Raw genomic sequence first — 21476 nt, forward strand, 5'->3', positions numbered from 1 at the left:
TTTAAATAAAAAAGACTATATTCTTTTTAGTCTGATAGGGTTTAATAATCCCTCTTAATATGTGGTAAGTATAAATTCTGCCAGGTGGGAGAGGAGGGAAATGATAAATAATATTTATCTTTTAATATAGACAAGTCTAAAATCCAATAATCTGCTAGCTGATTTAAAGCAATGATCTCATTCTATCTGGTTCGTCTAAATTACTCTATATAGTGTTTGAAAGCACTTCAAATTGATGTAGTAAAGAGATTACAGTAGCAGCTCTATTATATTTTGAAGCAAAACTTATCCAATTAATTAAGATGCTTTATAGAAACATTCTAACATTTTAGAATATGCTAATTGAAATGAAGTTCATGTCATGGAAGCTTATGCTTTTTAATAAAATTGGTTAGTGGGGAAAGGAGCTAAACTCCTGGATTTTTGTCATCAGATCTGATAAAGAATTATTGGAAATAAGAAATCATGTAACAATCTAATTGGTTTAATAAATATTGTACTTCACCATGGATAAAAAGTAAACATTGTCATGTTAGTTCATGAGGAAAGACAACTGAAAACCCAGAGCTGGACAAAACCATCATTAGAAGCAGCCTAAATGCCACAAAGATGTGTGAGTGTAAAGGTTCTCCAGTGCTTTAATTAAACTTGTTGCTGTCAAAATAAATGTTTTCAATTCTGCACAGAAATGAATAGATTAACATTGAGAATAAAGGATAGGCAGGAATCAGTGCACTTCAAGGCGTGGGAACGATTTTATGATTGGTTAGAAAATGAAGTAGTAGTAGTGTTGTTGTAAAATAAGATAGGTGTATGGGATGGCAGAAAAGCAATCTCGATTATATTTTTAACTTTAGGGGGATGAAAAATCGTTATAAATGTTAAAAGTATAACACATATTATTAATAATAGTTAGGAGATTGTATATTTGTGAATGCATGTATGAGAAATAAAAAAACTTTAAAAATGTTTTCAATAAAGATGAAAGGAATTAGAAGAATGCTAAGGAAACAAAACCATGTCAGCCCAGAAACAAGGCTGATCAGAGAGACCACATTCTTTCTGAATGACTCAGAGTTGGCAATTGGTTAAATGTTAGTAAAAGTTGTCCTTTCCAACTACTACACTTAAGCAGGCAAAGAAAAAAAAATAATTCAGACCATACCCATATGACATGCCAGCCCTTACTCTTTTTGAAAAGTGATACCTTATCCAATCAAGCAGTGATTGAATTACTTTTTAGATGGTCAACATCCTTGACATCTCCAACCTGTCAGGGTGTCCCCCAACCATTCCTAGATTGCCTCAGACAATAGTTAATCACTTCCCCTGCTGTCTTAGGCTTGGGAGAGGTAGTGTGTCATCCACAGACTGATGAGCTAACAGTCCAAAACTCCAGATGAAGTCATCCATGGTTTCATGGAGGCGGCAAAGAAGTCCTCAGTCACCTTTCAGGCCAAAAGTCATCAGAAATTGAAATTGAGGCTCTCAGCAAATGCCTTCTGAGAATGAGTCTTCAAGAAGGACTAGCCCATACCATGATCTCCCACTTAAGGAAGGAAGGTCTGGTGCATTATAGTAATTATTAGCATCGTTTAATTCCAGAATAACTTACTTTAAAAGGACATCAAGAATAGAAACCACAATTTCTTTGAAAAAGGTGTTTAATTACTTCCTAGAGAAATCCAATCAGATTGCCTCGTATGGCTGCATTAAGGAGCTACGCTGGACAAGAATCATGTAAACCTGGTTTGCTAAATCCCTGAACCTACTAAGCAAATAGTTGCTTAGAGGAATAGAAGTATCCCAGCGTATGCTGTACTTGTATTACCCAAGTTGGAGTATAAGCAGAATATGTTTGTCTGTGTGAGTTTGATGGGCATGTGGTTATGAAACCTGTAATATAATGCCAAGACACTTAAGTATCTAAGATGAACTGAACAGAGGAACATTAATCTATATCCTTGGCTTCCTAAAATCATGCTGTGGAGAAAGAAAATGTGTGATGACCCCAGTCCGGGGACAAGTGGGCTGTATCTTAAGTAAAAGGAAGGGAACAGAAATTACCCTATGTTTTCAAGCTCCTACATTTTCCCTGTTCTAGAGTTGCCTTTATCACACGACCCAATCTTGAATCTTCCCATAAATCCATCAAATCCCATTCCGCTCAGCCCCACAACCCCACTACTACCAGAATGGGCAGAGGGAGTGGCAGCAGAAGCTTGCTACCCTATCTGTGATACAGGACCTGTCCTATAAAGTTGCAATAAAAGGGCTATTACTTCGAGTCATTTTATCCTGGTTTAGCAGTTTAAAAGTCAGTACAAAATACCAACTCCGGACTCGGGAGTCTGTAACCAACATTTTCTCATTCCACTATCCTAAAAACATCCCGATAAGGTAGACCATGACAGTTCCACGTTTGATCGATGACGTCGTTGAACAGCATAATGTATTTTGAAACGACCAAAACCTAAACGTGTATCAGCAGTCGGGAAAAGGGATTACGCACCCGCGAAGAAAGTGCACTTTGTGGTTTCTTGAAACTGCTCAGGTTTCAGAACGCGAGCGGGCGCGGACAACTCCACCTGTAGCACCTACTATTCAGAGGATCACCGACCAAAGAGCGAAAGATATAGACTCTGGCCCTCCCAAAAGCGGCCAAAAGTCGGGGAAGCGCCATTTTCCCCAAAGAAATGGAACCGGGCGAGGAAGCAGCCGCGCCCGAGGGCATGGCGGGGGAACTCCTTCCCGGCGACCGCACCGCAGGAGGGCCCGCGCTCTCGCCCAGGGAGTGGGCGTGGCATCCACTGCCGAGCCCTGCCCGGCCTGGCCCGGCCCCTCCAGATGGGAGCTGCTCTCCTAGGGGCGCTGGGTGGCTGTGCTTCGAATCAGCCTGGCAGTTAGGCGGTCGGCGCTGCACGGAGCTGAGTCTGCTTTGTCTTGGTCCCGGGAACAGTCGCCGCGACATCCGGACGAGCCCGCCCCGGTCCCTTTGGCGTACTCCGCCTTAAGAAGCGAGTCCAGGAAAAGGCCCGCCTTTACAGCCCTTCCGTCGGGCCCGACAGCAGCGAAGAGAGCGGCGAAGCCTTGTCAGGAGCGGTGATGATCTCGTGCGTTGTTCTGGCGGCAGGTAAGCAGGGAGACGGGATGACTTTTAGCCCGAATGGATGTAAACACAAATCCTGGTCGTGAATGTTGGAGAACGCACCTTGTCCTGGAAGGTGGTAACAGGGTCGCTCCGCGGACCCTCTTAAGTTGCGTTGGTCGCAGTACATGCTCTCGCCTAAGCGAATACGAGACTTATTTCTGACTGGTAATAGCACCGAAAATAAAATAAAACATGATTGGTAGTCCATTCACAGTTGCTTGGCGGTTTCCTGAGAAGCTGCCTGCCGGGTCAGGGCTTCTTTCCACTACAGCCAAATTTAGCTTGTTTTGATAGCTAATATGGGGCTATATGATAGCATTGAATCGCTGGGATGGGTTATTATTTATATAGTAAAGGGATGCGTTTTGAGTCCCCTTACCCTTACTGAATTCCCTGGAACATTTGGGAGTAAACGTAATTGTTAAATTACACGCAGTTTATAACAACATCGATTCTCTGTTATCCTATTTTTTAAAAGGTGCTTGGAAGTATTTTCAGATTAGAATGTTTTTTCCACTAGTTTCTATAGCCCTGAGTTTACTAGGCAAATTGTTGCCCAGAGGAATGGAAGTATCCCAGTCTATGCTGTCCTTGCGTTACAAAATTGGACTAGGAGCAGAGTATGTTTGTCTATGTGTGTTTGCTGGGCATGTGGTTTTGAAAATATGAGAACACCGACTATACTTAGTGCATCTGTGTGCCATTCACGTGTAAGTGAATCTGGCCTTCATTTGTATCTTGTTTTGTTCATGCCTTTGTTTTTGTGTTGCACTGTGGTTCTATAAATATCTTTGCTCCTCCTGCAATGTTAGTTCATTTGTGCTGCCCTGCGAGAGAATTACATGACAAATTTTAGCTTTGTTTAAATCATTTTGGATTTTGACTCCAACATTTGGTAATATTAGAATTTCTAAATTTTCTTTCTTTTTCGGGAGAGTACTGAAATGTCCTTAATTCTACTTGTAGTTTGTGCCATCCTGGTGAATGGGGAAGGGACTGGCATACTCCAGAATGAAACTCCCAAGAGAGAAAACACAGACGACTTGACAAATCTATATCTCCGCCCATCTCCAAAAGTTTTGGAACATATAGGACAGAAAGATGTTTTGTTACCCAAAGAAGATACCTTAAGCAGTCTCCCTCAAGGTACGGCTCAGAATTGTACTATTTCTCTATTACTGTACAAACGGTTGTAGCTATAAGCAGTGTGTGTGTGTGTGTGTGTGTGTGTGCGCATGGAAGATCACAGAGACCCAGTGGTGGGTTTCAAAATTTTTTAGAACCTCTTCTGAAGGTGTGGCCTGCTTTGTGGGAGTGGCTTGCCATCCCTGTGACTGGGTGGGCATGGCCAACTTGTAAAATGTGGTGAAACTCACTTAACAATGCTCTTGCTTAGCAACCAAAATGTTGGCTCAGAAACTTTGGCATTTGAAGCACGTAAGTCTTAAAGCTGTCAAGTTACAAGACCCTTGCACCCCTAACCCTTTAGAAAAAACTCCAGGGGTGTTCAAACTCGACAGCTTTAAGACTTGTGGACTTCAACTCCCAGAATTCCTCCTCCAGTCATGTTAGCTCAGAAACTCTGGCATTGAAGTGTGCAAGTCTTAAAGCTGTCAAGTTACAAGACCCTTGCACCCCTAACCCTTTAGAAAAAAAACCCCAGGGATGTTCAAACTTGACAGCTTTAAGACTTGTGGACTTCAAATCCCAGAATTCCTCCTCTCGCTCTTCATCTTGATGATGTGCGGATGGGTGGGGGGAGGGAGCTGGAACCGGTTCTAAACAGCACTGTAGATTTGTGGAACCTCTTTTATAGCAGAGGTTAGAACTGGCAGGAACCCACCCCTGCTGAGACCAATCATTGGTAGAGACTGTTAACCTTGCATGCTCTCTGAAGAAGGAGCATATCTATTATTTCTAGAGATCACTGGTTTTACTTACATAGGCTGGCAGTAACTGATTTTGTTTACTTATATCAGTATGTATAATCATACCTACTTTTGAACTCTTGTGGTTTTTGAATGACAGAAGTTGCGATTGCTAATGCTGGTTGGTGAATATCTTCAAAAACTTGTGACATCATTCCAAATTATGGAATACAATTTATTATAAAGGACAGCATTGGCTCCTAATAGCCTCATTCGCTTTTAAATAGATGAAAAAAGAAGGGCAAGACAGGATTTCAGCGGAGGCAACCTAAAATTTATAAATACATTTTAAGGCTATATAAATTCAATAAATAAGTGAAATATGTTACTGTGTTATTTTTTGTGCATGATGTCTTTGATCCTGTCTCTGTTTAAAGAACTGGAAAAAAAGCCAAGGAAATTCTAGGGAGTGTTTAAATTGTAAACATAAGTAAATATATTTCGGGATGAACTACCGGTATATAACCAGTTCATGTGTTCCAATTTTATAATAGAAGAATAGAAATTAAAGCACCTGTCTTTCAATATTAGCCATGCGATTTGTTTGTTGTACTGCTTTAAATGTTTGTAAATCAAGCAACAGGAATGAATCCTAAGAGCAAGCAAAGGAACTGCAATGAATGTTCCACGGAAATTCTTGTCATGATTGATGTGACGGATTGATAATGTGGTCATTTCTCACTTACATGTTCCGAACTGTTGCCCTAGAGGCCCTAATTTGAGTCAGTCACACATTTCAATTCTTATGTGCTATTAGAACTGCTACTTCTCCCACCCACAGCTTTATATGCTCTAGTGCAGTGTTTCTCAACCTTGGCGACTTTAAGTCCTGTGGACTTCAACTCTCAGAATTCCCCAGCCAGCTGTGCTGGCTGGGGGATTCTTGGAGTTGAAGTCCACAGGACTTAAAGTCGCCAAGGTTGAGAAACACTGCTCTAGTGAAATATTGCCATTTATTTTCCACAAATCCTGCCACTTGTAGCATATATGTTATTCTACTTTTTGAATAGCAGAGCAATATCAAACAGCTATATAATCTATTGCTAGTTGGTACTTTAGCGTTTATAGAGATATAATATGCTTTGGGGCTTATTTTTTTCTCCTTCACTAATTTTCCTCTAAGGATCTGCAAACTTGATGACATCAGTATTTCCCTCCCTCTTCCCCCTCCTCATCCTATTGACAAAATTTCCTTCATCTAAGGGAAAACATTTTCTAGCATTGACATTCCATGGCAACAGTTATTTTTAAATATAACAAAATAAGTAAGCCTAGCTGGCACTTTCACTACTGTATAGAATTAAAGTCACTGGGAGATTTGAGAAAGGATTAGCTGGTGAAAAATGGTCCAGGCCATGTAGAACCTATTGCTTATCCCCACATGGTAATTACTTTATGTGTGGGTCTGTCCAGACAGAAATATTAATTTTCCAGTCTGTAAATGCTGTCAATTGATGAGGGGATCCACAAATGACTCAGTTCCTGTCCCACACAGTGTGGCTCTTCTTACCTTACTGAGTTTAGTCACTAGGGCGAAGTTGTACCATCTGGGGGCGTCTAGCTTGGGTTTCCATTTCATCCTCTTTGCCTATTTATGTCTTTGAGACCCTGGCATGCTTTCTGCCAAATACTGATGCCCATGAAATAGTCATAGCAAATGTGTGGGAAGAACACTGAGCTGCTCTCCTTAACTAGGTTGACTATTCAGCATATCTTTGGAACCAGACTTTCCATATAGCTAAGATTGTGTACTCAGTTGACCTGTTTGTTTTAGTCATTTAGAGTCCTCAATTGCTGGTGTGTGTGTGTGTGTGAATTTGTGTACAGAGATTTTTAAAAACCGCTTTAAAGTTCTCCTTTCCTTCTGATTTTTGAAGGCTGTGCTATATATTTCATTTAGATTTCGGGAGATCTAATAGATATATAGTGGATAATAGAATAGTTCAATACTTCCACTTTTCCCTACTTTGCCCTAGTTGAACTAGGTAAAGATCTTTAGCTGGGGTCAGAATAATAAACAGTGATCTATCCAGGCCTGTCAAATTGGCGGCCCAAGGGCCGGATGCCATTTCTACCCTGGCTCTTCAAAAGCAAAAAAGTCACAATATGTCACATGCTAACGAGTTTGACATTTGTGATTTATACTCTGAAAACTTCCTCAAGTGAAACTTTTGATATCCCCATGGAAATGCTTTGCTGTTGCTTTCTTCCTTGTTATTTCAACTCCCTTCCTCTGATCTATAACCCTAGGGCTTCCCGGTTGTCTCTTCTCCAAACACAAACCAGGTCTGACTCTGCTTAGCGTTTTTGAGGTTAGGTAATTATTACCTAATGGGAGTTATGAGCAATTGCAAGTTTGCTCAGTAAGAATGATTTCTTTTTGTTGTAGTAAACAACTTAGCTATTTACTTTGCCAGTTATGATGCTGAATGCTTTGGTTTCATGGAACTACCAAAGCACAACCATTACACAATGAAAATCAACACACTTTAATTGTAATTTTACACAATGATACATTCTCTTTTATTGTTGCAGAAGGAACAATATAAATAGGGTTCTTAATCTTTTTTTTCTACTAATTATTTTCCTGTAGATCTTGCCTTGCCATTTTCTTGATGCCTGTTGTCCTTTTTTTGATAACATGTTGCATGGGAAAAGCAACTTAACTTTAGGTATGACTCCACTGTAAATTTAGCATGCCATAAGTCAGCCATTGGTTAACTGGGGTACACCTACTTTAAGAGGACTGTGAACAGCATTAGGAAAAAACCCAGAAAAGTTAAAGGCAAAGAGCAGTACAATCTCTTGCTTCTCTGCATTGTGATCAGCATTAACAAAGCAAATCTTGGCATATGTAATTCCGTATACCTTTTCTGAATGTGTGTATGAATCCTAAATGTATAACTGAAAATTGCAATAATGCCAGAAAGCTCTTGAGGTTGCACTATGATTAGAGATAATAGGAATAATTGTGTTTATGTGAGTCTCAAATAGATCCTACTTGAAATTCTTAGGCTGTAATTCAGGCAATATAGACTATATCCAAATGACAACTTGGACCTTGGACATTTTGCAAAATGTGTTTGGGGAGAACACAAGGTTATAGCTTGTTTGTCTTACCATGAATATTTAGATGAAACCCCATTTTTAGGGAGAGAGATACATCATAACTTAATTTTCTAGGGAAAAAATGCAAGTGCTAATATTTCTAATCCAATTTGAGCTATAATGCCTGGGATATGCATCAGTATTCTAACACATAATGTAAAATTAGTGTTTTCCTTCTTTTTCCAGTTGCTTTCATGTCCAAGCCACAAGAACCTGTGACTCCAAATAACGGAGGGAAGAAAAGGAGAAAAGGAAAGGGAAAGAAAAGAGATCCTTGCATGGGAAAATACAAGGATTATTGTATTCATGGAAAATGCAAATATGTTAGGAAACTTAAATCTCCATCTTGTATGTAAGTTACTTATACGATTTATATCCTGTAATTTCCTGTATATTGCATATAGGGAAAACAGTAGCTATATTGCAGATTTATTTTCCAGTTAAATGAATTAGAAGTTCATACCAATAAAAAGAGAGAGTTGTATACTGAAACTCTCATTTAAAAACAAGATTAAGAATAGCAGGATATGCCTTTACATACTGTAACTTACAGTATCATCTAGTACTTAAAAATTTTAATGAGAAAAAGCACAGGAAGCTTTTCTTTGTATTCTTCTTTGCATATTCTTTTTTTTTCTTCCGTAGAAGAGATCCATATTTCCTATTCATTGTATATTAGGTCACAAAATATCTTGTGGGCCATGTAGATTCTATATTTTTAAAATCAGTCAATATGTATGTCCAGAAATTTTGCTTTCAGAAGGACAATCTTAGCCATTTTAGTTTTTTAGTTTAGTTTAAAGTTTATTTATAGGCCGCCCTTTTCCCTGGGGGGACTCAGGGCGGCTTACAACTCATGGGGAAGGGGATACAAACAGTGACACATAAGAACAATACATAATTAAAAATAGAACACAACATTCATACCATTCGGGTGGGGGTGAGTCACATTCTTTAACCCCAGGCCTGACGGGATAGCCAGATTTTAAGGGCTGTGCGGAAGGTCTGGAGGGTGGTGAGGGTACGAATCTCCACGGGGAGATCATTCCAAAGGGTCGGAGCTACTACCGAGAAGGCTCTCCTCCGCGTAGTTGCCAGTCGACACTGACTGGCAGATGGGACTCGGAGGAGGCCTAATCTATGTGATCTAATTGGTCGCGAGGAGGTAGCAATATAGCAATAGCAGTAGACTTATATACCGCTTCATAGGGCTTTCAGCCCTCTCTAAGCGGTTTACAGAGAGTCAGCATATTGCCCCCAACAATCTGGGTCCTCATTTTACCCACCTCGGAAGGATGGAAGGCTGAGTCAACCCTGAGCCGGTGAGATTTGAACCGCTGAACTGCTGATCTAGCAGTAGCCTGCAGTGCTGCATTTAACCACTGAGCCACCTCGGCTCTTTGGCAGGAGGCGGTCTCTCAAGTATCCAGACCCACTACCATGAAGGGCTTTATGGGTGGTAACTAGCACCTTGAAGTGCACCTGGAGATCGACAGGTAGCCAGCGCAGCTCGCGGAGGATAGGTGTTATGTGGGTGAACCGAGGTGCACCCACAATCGCTCGCGCGGCCGCATTCTGAACTAGCTGAAGTCGCCGGATGCTCTTCAAGGGCAGCCCCATGTAGAGCACGTTGCAGTATTCCAGCCTAGAGGTCACAAGGGCACGAGTGACTGTTGTGAGAGCCTCCCGGTTCAGGTAGGGTCGCAACTGGTGCACCAGGCGAACCTGGCCAAATGCCCCCCTGGTCACAGCTGACAAATGGTGGAATCTGAAGAAATTAGGAATCTGAAGTAACAGAAACATTTTTATATATACATAAAATTGGTCATACAGGCCTCTTTTGATTCTTACCTGGGTTTCATTAGCACTGTTTTGGTGCCTTATAAGTTAGAGAATCTGAACATGATGCTCTTTTGATAACATATTACTGAAATGGTTTGGATTTATTTGAAAAATATATTCCCTGCTCCTCCATCCCTCACCCCAAGATGATAGGTGATGCAAGTAATAGAACAAGGTCAAACTACTGTATTTTTGGAGTATAAGACGCACCGGAGTATAAGACGCACCAAGATTTTGAAGGCCATTTATGTTAACATTGAGCAGCCCTCTTTCAACAGAGGAGGGATAAGACACCCTCAATTTATCCCAGTTTACAACACAGTCCTATTGGCTGTTCCAAGAAGATTCTACATCTCTGACTCAGGTGACCCTGAGGTCACAGATAAAACCCCAAGTAACCACAATGGTTCTCAGAGAGTGTTAAGACCAGTTGACTGCAAAGAAAATGCAATTTTTCCATTCCCCTTATCCATCCTGTCAGAATCTGTCATTCCCCCTAATCTCAATTGTCAATAATTGTCCTTTATCTCCAACCCCACCCAATACAATTGATGAAGCTTCCAGGATAGGAAGCGAAACGTCTTGTTTTTTTCTCAAAAATCAATCCAGTCACTTTTCAAAATAAAAACCACTTTTGATATTCTCATATCCAAGACCTGGAATAATAGAAAGCATGAGAAAGAATCTTAAAACTACCCTCACCTTCACTGTGTCAGGTATAAGATGAAATAGAGAAAGCTTTGGCAGCTTTCAGGATTCTGTAACAATACCCTAACCCAGTGTTTCTCAACCTTGGCAACTTGAAGATGTCCGGACTTCAACTCCCAGAATTCCCCAGCCAGCATTTGCTGGCTGAGGAATTCTGGGAGTTGAAGTCCGGACATCTTCAAGTTGCCAAGGTTGAGAAACACTGCCCTAACCATTATTCAAGACTCTTAATAATGCCAGTTTCCTGACCTTGCCTAGCTTGAAAGGGTGGTAAGAATATACACAATGAAATTAAAACGGAAGAAAAACGTCTGCAACAACTCTATATATAAATGTAAACCCTTCATTAGGACAAATAATGCTATAAAACTCACCAAGCAACATTATGAATCATCCTACTACTGCTATTATGTTACCGTATGTAAATGATAACTCACATTCCAGTTGCAAATGTGAATTTGACCCAAGTGTGTCTGCTTATGTATGCATGCACATTTCTATAAAAAATGAATTTAAAATGATACAAGTATTTACAGACGTACATTTGACTTTAAAACTAAGTCTACTCTCAATGTGGTTTAGCATGTCATGCAAATACATTCTTCTTAGGAAGAATATTTCTGTCTGAAAGAAATAACTTAACTTTTCATACTATGGAAAGCAATAGAGTGAGAAATAATCAGTGAGAAAGTATGAATCAGCAAGTGAGAACTGGGAATCTATGAATACTTTGCTAAGCCTATTATTAGATCATTGGAGAATAAATGTTTAGGCCTTACTGCAGGTGGATATGCAACAGTTAACAATTGAACTCATGAGGTAGCCAACTCCCAGAGAAACAGGCTTCTGAGAAAATCACGAGTGGTTAAATCACGAGTGGTTAAATCACGAGAGGAAAAAAGGCATTGCCTAGAAGGTGAATTAGCTTCTTGGGATGCTACCTACCAATTAACAAGATACTAGAGGCAAATGCTTTATTTTGTTACATGCTTGCATGATATAAATAATATTTGAAAAAGATTGGGAAGTGATGGGGTGAATGAATGTTCATGGTCATCACATTGTCTACCTCTGCCTTATAAAGGTTTCGATACTTCCTATCCCTCTGGTGGGGCTAAAAATTGGCATTTGTACTGTGATTTTATAAATTCCTTGTGCAATAACAGTTCTACAGAATTATAAATGACAGACGTAAAAGAAACAAAACTTCTAGAAATTCTAGAAATAAAAATTCTAAATAACAATAATAACAAATTATTTCTGTTTATAAGAGTAACCTCTGCAGCTCGGCCTGGTTAAATTTAGATTTTCAGAAATCTTCTGGGGGAAGAAAAACCTTTGTAGAATTAATTTGTTGACTGTAAATATTTTTTCAGCCTTGAATGAATTAATATGTATGCTTAGGACATCAGTATATAAAGCAATCTCTATAGGGTGTACAGTCAGAATTGAAATTCTCAACAAGAAAAAAGTGGAGAAGAGACTTAATGGATTGTACATTGAGAACAAAGCTTTTTTTCCCCATTAAACTTAGATGGAAGTAGCCAAGTGTATCAATAACAGATGTCATTACAGCCCTATTGAATAAGCTTCATGTATTGATTTTTAAAATACTTAATTCCTAGATGCCAGGAAGACTACCATGGGGAGAGGTGTCATGCTCTTAGCCTACCAGTGGAAAAAGTCGATGATGGTTACGATCGTACAACTATCCTGGCAGTTACAGCAGTGATTCTGTCATCCCTGTGTCTTATCATCATTGCAGTATTATTGATGCTGAGGCAAGTAGTTTAATAGGATTGAGATGTGTGGAGACATATAACTTCCTTCAGCTTATGATGATTTGAAAATCTGGTCTCATGAAGGAACAATATGTGCATTTATTTGTATAATCTCTGTTTTTCTAAGGCTCTCTGAGAGGTTTATATTTTAGCTATAGCCTCTTATCCAAGCCTATGGCACTTTGATGATAAAAATACGGCATGTGCTTTGTGACCCTTTTCTGAGTGTTTCTAAAGCAAATTAACTTTAGGATTTCTATGGAACCTGAAGGAGCGTGGTGGCTGAGCAGTTAAGACACTGGGCTTGTGACCAGAAGGTTGGCAGTTTGAGACCAAGTACCACATGATGGAGGGAGATTCCATTACTTGCCTCATCCTGCCAACTAGCAGTAAACAGTAAATGCATGTAGATAAACAGATACTACTTTGGTGGGAAGGTAACAGCATTCTTGTGTGTCTTTGGTATATAACCATGCTGGCCACATGACTATGGAAGTGTCTTTGGACAATGCTAGCTCTCTGGCTGTAAATCGGAGATGAGCACTGCCCCTTAGAATTGGGCATAACTGGCAGAGGAAACCTTTACCTTATGGAATCTGAGCTTCAGAAAAAATCCAATAAGTTCTATTAAATATGCACAAAAGTTTGTAGCTCTTGCCTGCTTCAGCTTCCCATCAATCTTAAGGATCTTTTCTGAATGGAACGTAAACTGATATATTTGCCTAAGCCTTACTACAGAGTATACCAGAGTTTAACTGATTTTTAAAATTCTATTTCGCCTTAATTTGATTTCAATACAACCTCTGAGAAGGCAGATTGTATCTTTATGACAAATAGTTGATAAAACATGCAGAGAATGTGAATCCTGTTTTTGTTCTTCTGCTTTGATCATATGACTTTAGAAATTATGTTAAATTACCTTTTTCATTATTGAGTGGCAATCAGGATACCTCACATGAACCAGCGGGTAAAGGACTAGAGACCAGTTTTAGTGCAAAGAATTCAATATTTTGTGGAGGTTCTATCCCAAAAACGCAGGATGGGCTTTCCCATGTTACATCTTCAACATTAGTAATGGAACAACCATAGGTCCTCTTTGAATATCTGTGGAAATTTAGGATTGTTTTAATCTTGGCTCCTCTTTTTCTGATTTTCTAGATGTCACAAACAAGGAGTATATGATGTAGAGAATGAAGAGAAGGTTAAATTGGGCATCACTGTCAATCAATGAATTGTCCAAGAACTGCAAGGTAACCCTTTCAGCATATAATATCTGGGTAAATTTGGCCTTCTGTTTGTTGGTGGGAGGCAGGGGTGGGTTTCAACCGGTTTGGTTGGTTGGTGAACCCAGAAGTAAGTAACTTCCGGGAATGCTGAAGGGCCCGCCCGCCCGTGCTCCTTACCGGTCTTTGAAGGCTTCTGTGCTGTCACGCAGGCGCATGGCACATACAGCGCCTGCGCGATTCTCCGTGAGCAGCTGGAGCATCGCGCAGGCGCTAAGACGCATCTGTGAACTGCACGCGTGCACAAGGATGCCGCCGGCCCCGTTCCAACCGAACCGGTTGGAACGGGATAAGCAACCCACCACTGGTGTGAGGAGAGACTATTTAATGGGTTGATTCTTTCCTCTCATTTGGCAGATCAACATAAAAAGGAAATGTTTATCATACTGGATTAGTCATAAGAATTTCTTTAGAAAGAACTTTGAGAATCCAACTTTGAGAATATTACTGATTGTTTCTGCTGTTGCATTTTGTCTCACTGGGATCTACCTAGTTGTGCTGAACTATGGTAGTAGTGAGGCATTGGAGAGGAAACAACTGTTACAAAAAAGACACCTCAGCCCAAGGGAGGGAATAGTGTAAGAGTAAATATGTCTTAATTATGCCATGTTCAAGTTTATCTGGAGAGCTGCTTTAGCAGGCTTTCTAGTGTCTGTGTTTTACTCTACCAACAATATAGGTCTTTCCAGAAATCTTAAGTAGTCTTGATTTCTGAATTTGTCTGCCTCACAGGTCTTGACACCAGTCAACTACTTTGCTATTGCAATCCAGGCACTTATTACCTTTTTTCCCCCTGAAAATTTATGCAGCTCAGGCACATTTTTTAAATATATGCATTATTTACCCCTCTTTGCCCTTCTATGGCAGCTGCTATTTATTTCCATTTCATTACTTCGGCTACTGTAGACCAGTGGTCTCCAACCTTGGCAACTTTAAGACCTGGGGACTTGAACTCCCAGAGTTCCTCAGCCAGCTTTGCTCTAGAAGTTCAACTCTGGAACTCTGGAAGTTGAAGTCCAGTTGCCAAGGTTGGAGACCACTGCTGTAGACCACATTTTAGACTCAAAAATAAATGTTTTGTTTTTCCTTGGAGGCCATTTCCTTTAAGATGATCTTGGATTTTGAAGATGCACATAATCCTCTGATGGGATTTCCCTAATCAGATAAAATCCTTTAAGAGAGTATAACTGGATCTGTTATAGAAGGTTAACAGGTTGAATGTCGTTAGTTCTGCTGAACTCCATGAGAATGCATCAATATAAGCCTCTAGTCAATTAGTCTGTATTAACCCTGAAATAGCTCTAGTTTATCCTAATTCTGTTTGGAGATGGCTGTCAATATTATACTGCAGAGTCACTAAAAATTAGTATTATAAATCAAATGTTATGTAAATGATTTGTTTTAACTTGAGGCATCCTTTTATTACAAATTCAGGTTTAAGCAGTGAAACAAGTTCTACACTCACAATTGAATGGATAATACTCTTCCTAGGACACGCTTAAAGAGGAAATTGTATGAATGAGAACAACTTTGTTTTCGAGGAGATAATGCTTTGTTAAAGAAGCAAATCATATCTCTAAATTGAAAGAATTCTCTTGAGAGACAGAACCACATTTATTCGCAGAGGACTTGTTCACAATGTGAAGCTACAACCGGAGAAGATTTTAAATTTGTCTTCTTACCAGTGGAAAATGACTTTGGCGTGAACCAAGCAAACAATGAACCAGGCAACTGGATTCTTTACAAAACTGTTGCTGAATAATGCTCTGAAAAACTGTGAAACACTCTCCTGAAGAGATCTACTTCTTGAACTTTTATTTAATCCAAAAAAATATTTAACAAGATGCTTCATTTTAAGTTATATATTTATTTTAGATACAGTGTATATGTTATTTATTTAAGACTTAATCCTGTAGTCCTGAAATCAACAGGAAAGACAGGAGTATTGCGCAGTGTACCATTCTAATAAATAATCTTTCTTATGCTTGCTGGCACTTGAATCCTGATTTAGAGATTAAAAGTGAAAAGCAATTATTTTTACTGATACAATCTTATAATATCTAACAATTGCCAAAATATATGCAGTCGGGGCTAAAATTCTTATAGCAAATCTTTGATTCTTTAGTAAATTTGGCATTCTGAAAACCTCAGAATATTTCCTCTAGAGCAGTTTTTAAAATGTTATCTAATTTTGTCTCTATTGCAGTTGTATTATTTATGGTTTGACAATGTTGAATTCTGCATAGTGCTTTTTCTAAAGACATTTTAGGTCAGCATGCAAAGCATTTGAACCTCAAAGCAGATGTTTTGCTTTCTTATGTTTTTATATGCTGTTGTGTGTTTTTGTTAGCCACCAAGACTCCTCTGATTGTGGCAGCATATGGATGGATGGATGGATGGATGGATGGATGGATAGGAAGGAAGGAAGGAAGGAAGGAAGCAAGCAAGCAAGCAAGCAAGCAAGCAAGCAAGCAAGCTAGACATTCTGGAAGTGTTCAAAACATCTCTGTGCTGAGCTTGGAGCAGGTGCTTCAAGTTCCAAATGAGAGGGATGGAAACTGAACATTTCCACAATCAACCAAAAACTATAAATGTGTTAAGCACACCTGTATTCTTTTGCAAATGGTAACAAATACACATTGCCCATGGTGGATTTACTACTAAGGAGATAAAGCTGAGTTTTGCCCATTCATTTCTGACCCCAACTAAGAATCAAGTAAGTAACAATAATGCAGAAGGTAGGGGAGAAGTTTTACTTTAAGCTTCTTTCAGACATACTTATTTTGTATATTGCTGAAAGTTGTACTTTGGGGTGGAATTTTTTTGCATGGATATATTCAATTTAGATGCAATATTATTAAATTAGCAAGAGATTTGCCTTTTATCTCATATAATCTAAGCAATGGGTATCTTACATGCTAAACTATAATTAAGTTAGATTAGCATGAAACCACCTGCTGTGATATGTAAACCATTGTAAACTTATGAGTTAACACCTAGTATAGTTTTGCTTCTTTTATGATGTATGCTTAAGCTTTATGCTAAAGCATTAAACTGAATGTTTACATAGCAGAGTGAAACATTTTTGTATAATACATTTTGTATAATGGCACATTAAAAAGAAAAACTTAAATTTATGTGTATTCTTTTCCAGATAACTTATAGTAGCAGCTGACAGACAGCAGGTAAGGTGGCAGAAGGGTGAAAAGGAAAGAGGAACATTCTAGAAGGTGGCTTTTATTTTCCATTCCTAGGTAGTACAGTGTAGCTTTTCTTTATTCCTGAACTCCATCAAATCTTCTCAACCAATAGGAATTAATCATCTAAACTCATTTGAATTACATAATGAAGAGATTCTCCAATATTTTTATGTAGTTAATATTTGATAGGGTGATCTCTTTGGGATATCACAAATCTCTGCATAGTTATCATTCTACTAATCCCATTCAGCAAATTAGCAACCTTTGTAGTGTTGCTGTCTTGATTCCGAGTAATAACCCCAAAGCAATCAAAACTCTGAGGCCTAGAGTTTCCTCAAAGCATAATTTTATTTGGCATATCATATTAGCACAGCAGGTGAAAACCTGACTCTGAAGGACCCAGGTTTTTCGCCACCCAAATCAAAACCCAAAGTTCTTGCCCCCAGGTCACATGTCCATCACATGGTCCAATCGGGTCGCAATCCCAACTCCAGCTGGCTCTGGTCCATACCCTTTCAACACCTGGTAGAGCGTGCTTGGCTCCCACGAGAAAGAATGCTATTTTGCCTATACATCCCCCAGCTATCTCTACCTCGCCCCTCACATTGTGACAGCTCCACCCAGCCTTGCTGTGGCAGGCCTGAAAATGCTCCCAAAATGGCTTCAAGGCTGACAGTTGCCTTAACTAAATCCATTACTAACATGGCTCGATATTCTTTCTCCATATATATCAGTTCCAGAGTGTAGAAGCCCAGCTGTGCCCCCTTTTTTTCTTGTAGGTGTTCAAATCTTTTCAGTTGGCAGGATCATTATCCTGTTGAATATTCTTCATCTAGGATGCGTTTGTTCTCTTCTGTTCTTCAAAGAGAGTCACTCTGGATCCTGTTGACAAATGTCTGTAAGCTAGGAAGTCATTGGGGTGACAGCATAACACACAGGCTAAATGCAAATAGCAATAGCATTTAGATTTATATACTGCAGTTTACAGAGTCAGCATATCGCCCCCAACAATCTGAGTTCTCATTTTTTCTACCTCGGAAAGATGGAAGGCTGAGTCAACCTTCAGCTGCTGAGAATCGAACTGCCAAACTGCTGGCAGCCTGCAGTCCGTAGAATTGGCTGCAGTACTGCATTCTAACCGCTACTCCACTAGTGCAATCATCTTGGGATCCATTCCCAGAGCAGGGAGGGCTGCCGTTCTCATTCATAAACCTCCATTATAATGGGTTTAATTTGCTTTTTCTGCTTGTTGTCGTCTTTACTTTCTGCATTATAAAACTGTATCCAGACTGTAGAAAAGTTGCATACTGCTTGCATCTCTGTATTTTTTTTGTTTTGTTCTTCCAAATATATTTTTCCAATCTTTTGTCCTAGTTGTATTGTGGGAAGCATTGAAGCTACAAATCTGTCTCTGCTTTTCCCATTTCCAAAGGACTTTTGACTGAATGTTCATTTGATGTATCTTTTTGTGATTCATTGTTTTTTCCCGTATTTTTCTTAATGCAAGCACTTCAAAACATCTAACTACTTAGGAATTATACATTCACTACCTTTAAATTGAATGGTGAATCCTTTCGTTATTAAACCTATTATTCTACAAGATTTCTCAAGTCTGAAACCTAGGAGATCTTTCACAATTACAGGATAATAATGGCATTTCTCTAAGTACTACATTTCAAAATTCTAGCATTTTCTGCTTCACTGCTATCAATAAAGTAAACCTTTCCTTCAGTATATAATTTTGTAATTCAAGATCAGTTAATAAAATGTTGCAGTGTACTCCAGATCTATGTCACTATACCTTTAATTAATTTCTCTAGTTCTCTGTAAATCTCTTTATGTCACTTTGCTTTCAATATTGAATTTGCTTCTTCCAATATCTGGCTTTCTTAGATTTAAAACAATTTTTGTCCTTGTTTTTTATTCTGATTTTAATTTCCTCTCAGCTTCCTTTCCCTGTAGGAATCTATTTCCCTTCCCCTAACACTATTGTTAGGTCTGCTTGCGGAATTTACTTCCAACACATTCATAAAGGTACTGAATATTTCAGGATAGCCACTGAGAAGTCAACCTTATACATGACAGCTTTTTTTTCTTTCATGAATAATATGCAGCACCTTTAGCATTTATTTGTTCCTACATCCCTTTGCTATTCCAAAGTTTCATCTACTATATTTTTTCAGGAAAAGAACCCTTGCTAATGAACTTGTTCTTTCATACAGCTTCTGTGAAGTTTCCAAATAATCTTTGCTCTGTTCTCATTTGTTTGTATGTAATCTTTAACAGTAGTTTTGTCTTTCTGGTTTTTCAATCCCATTGTTCAGAATTTTCTAATAAGCGTTTTTAGTATCCCTTAAATTATCATTGGATATAAGCATATAACAGATTTCCTTCACTTTCTGCTTAGATTATGTTCTTTCCAAACCTCACATAAAGTGAAACACTGATGTTTTAGACAAGGATTTGGACAATTTGATGATGGTTTTGGTTCCATAGTAACAATAGTAGTTATTGCAGTTATGAAAATAAGTGGAAAAAGGAACATACAATAAAAGGGACACACAACACAACAGTAAATGTGTTTTGCATAAAACAAATTTTGTATGAAAATGATCAAGCACATAGTAGCAAAATTTCATAAAGCAAGGAAAAACTGTATACCCCACATTTCCACAGTTGTTAATCTGATTTATTTATCTTTGCAGTTGTAAAATCTGTTCTACTGGTCATATTTTCTCCTTCATGCTAACATAAAATGACTTTTTGCTGAATGTTCATATTTTACATATGTGTTTCATCCAGTCAACTTTTAATCATCCAAATAAATTCTTGGATAAACTGGGCTTGTTATATCTACTGAAGTGTTTTCCTTCCAGTATAACAGAGTGGGAGGGGATTTTGGAAGTCTTCTAGGCCAGTGGTTCCCAAACTTGGCAACTTTAAGACTTGTGGACTTCAACTCCCAGAATTCTCCTGGCTGGAGAATTCTGGAAGTTGAAGTCCACAAGTCTTAAAGTTGCCAAGTTTGGGAACCACTGTTCTAGGCCAATCCCCCACTCAAGCAGGAAAATCTATACCATTTCAGAAGAATGATTGTCTGAAATGAAAGGAAATTCATTAATGAGATTTATGCTTTATTAAAGGGATGGGCAATCCACCATTAAGATGATTGCATTTGATCCACCATTACTCAGAGATTAAATTGCTGAATTTCAGTCGCACTTTGGTTCATTTTTTTCTTCAAAATGAAAAAAGAGAGTAGGAATGGGAAGATTATGAAGGGCAAATCACTCCTATTCTTGCTCTTAAACCAATAGATACTTTCCCAAAATCAGCCTGAAATACATTGTTTCATTTCTATTACTAAGCTAAAAACAGGCAGTAAAATGGTGAATGATATAAAGAATTATGTAGAGAAGCACCAATACTCCATATCTATATCACATCAGAATGAACTCTAGACTATAACATGGTACTCCTTGAAGGGATCCTATTCCAAGCTCTCACTAGGCATGATCCTGCTTAGCTCCTGAGCAGTGATGGGATTCAAAATTTTTTACTACTGGTTCTGTGGGCATGGCTTGGTGGATGTGGCTTGATGGGTGTGGTAGGGGAAGGATATTGTAACATCTCTATTCCCACCCCACTCCAGGGGAAGGTTACTGCAAAATTTCCATTTCTTCCTGATTAGCTGGGACTCAGGAGACAGAGAATAGATGGGGGCAGGGCCAGTCAGAGGTAGTATTTACTGGTTCTCCGAACTACTCAAAGTTTCCGCTACCGGTTCTCCAAAATGATCAGAATCTGCTGAATACCATCTCTGCTGCTGAGGCCGTACAAGAAGGAGCAAGGAATAGTTGGGGCAGGAACATTAGTATAGCCTTTATTGTTGTATATCATGTATACAAGGAAATTGGTTTTAGCCCCACTGGTGCAATCTATGACAAAAAATACAAACAACATAAGTTGCATAAAGAATATTGTGAGCTTGTAGGGGTACTATTTCCATCTTTATGCCACTCTGCCATCTGAGACATACTGTAGGTTTGTATTACGCTAATGATTTTTGCTTTCACATTCTCTAATGGGCTATGTCAACTGAGAAATATATTTGAGGATGAGCCCAGGCAGTATGCTAAACCATAATGTGGTTTCTTTTGCTTTTGCTAAACATGATACTATGAACTCAACCATTGTGGCTTTTTGAGTATGGTTTACCATGTTATACATGGACCAGTCCATTATGGTTTGTTCAACAAACTAGTTCAGAATGAACTATACCTTGACATTGCATTTTAATCCAGCTAATATTGATTGCCCTTCATGGTATTGGACCTGGGTACTTGAGAGACCGCCTGCTGCCAATTACCTCCAACAGACCGATTAGATCCCACAGATTAGGCCTCCTCCGAATTCCATCCACTGGCCAATGCTGTTGGCTACCACCCGGAGGAGGGCCTTCTCTGTGGCTGCTC

At 39.0% G+C, this 21476-nt stretch overlaps 1 protein-coding gene across 1 annotated transcript; it reads left to right on the plus strand.

The window, feature by feature from the left end:
• The first annotated feature begins 2840 nt into the window (after positions 1–2840).
• On the plus strand, positions 2841–17991 carry HBEGF (heparin binding EGF like growth factor). Its single transcript, XM_032219271.1, has 6 exons — positions 2841–3133; positions 4118–4297; positions 8374–8539; positions 12363–12518; positions 13677–13768; positions 15236–17991. The coding sequence occupies exons 1-5, from the start codon at positions 3106–3108 to the stop codon at positions 13747–13749; spliced, it is 603 nt and encodes a 200-aa protein (XP_032075162.1). The 5' UTR covers positions 2841–3105; the 3' UTR covers positions 13750–13768; positions 15236–17991.
• Positions 17992–21476: the final 3485 nt, after the last annotated feature.

This window comes from Thamnophis elegans, chromosome 6 (assembly GCF_009769535.1).
Source record: "Thamnophis elegans isolate rThaEle1 chromosome 6, rThaEle1.pri, whole genome shotgun sequence".
Classification (NCBI taxonomy): Eukaryota; Metazoa; Chordata; class Lepidosauria; order Squamata; family Colubridae; genus Thamnophis; species Thamnophis elegans.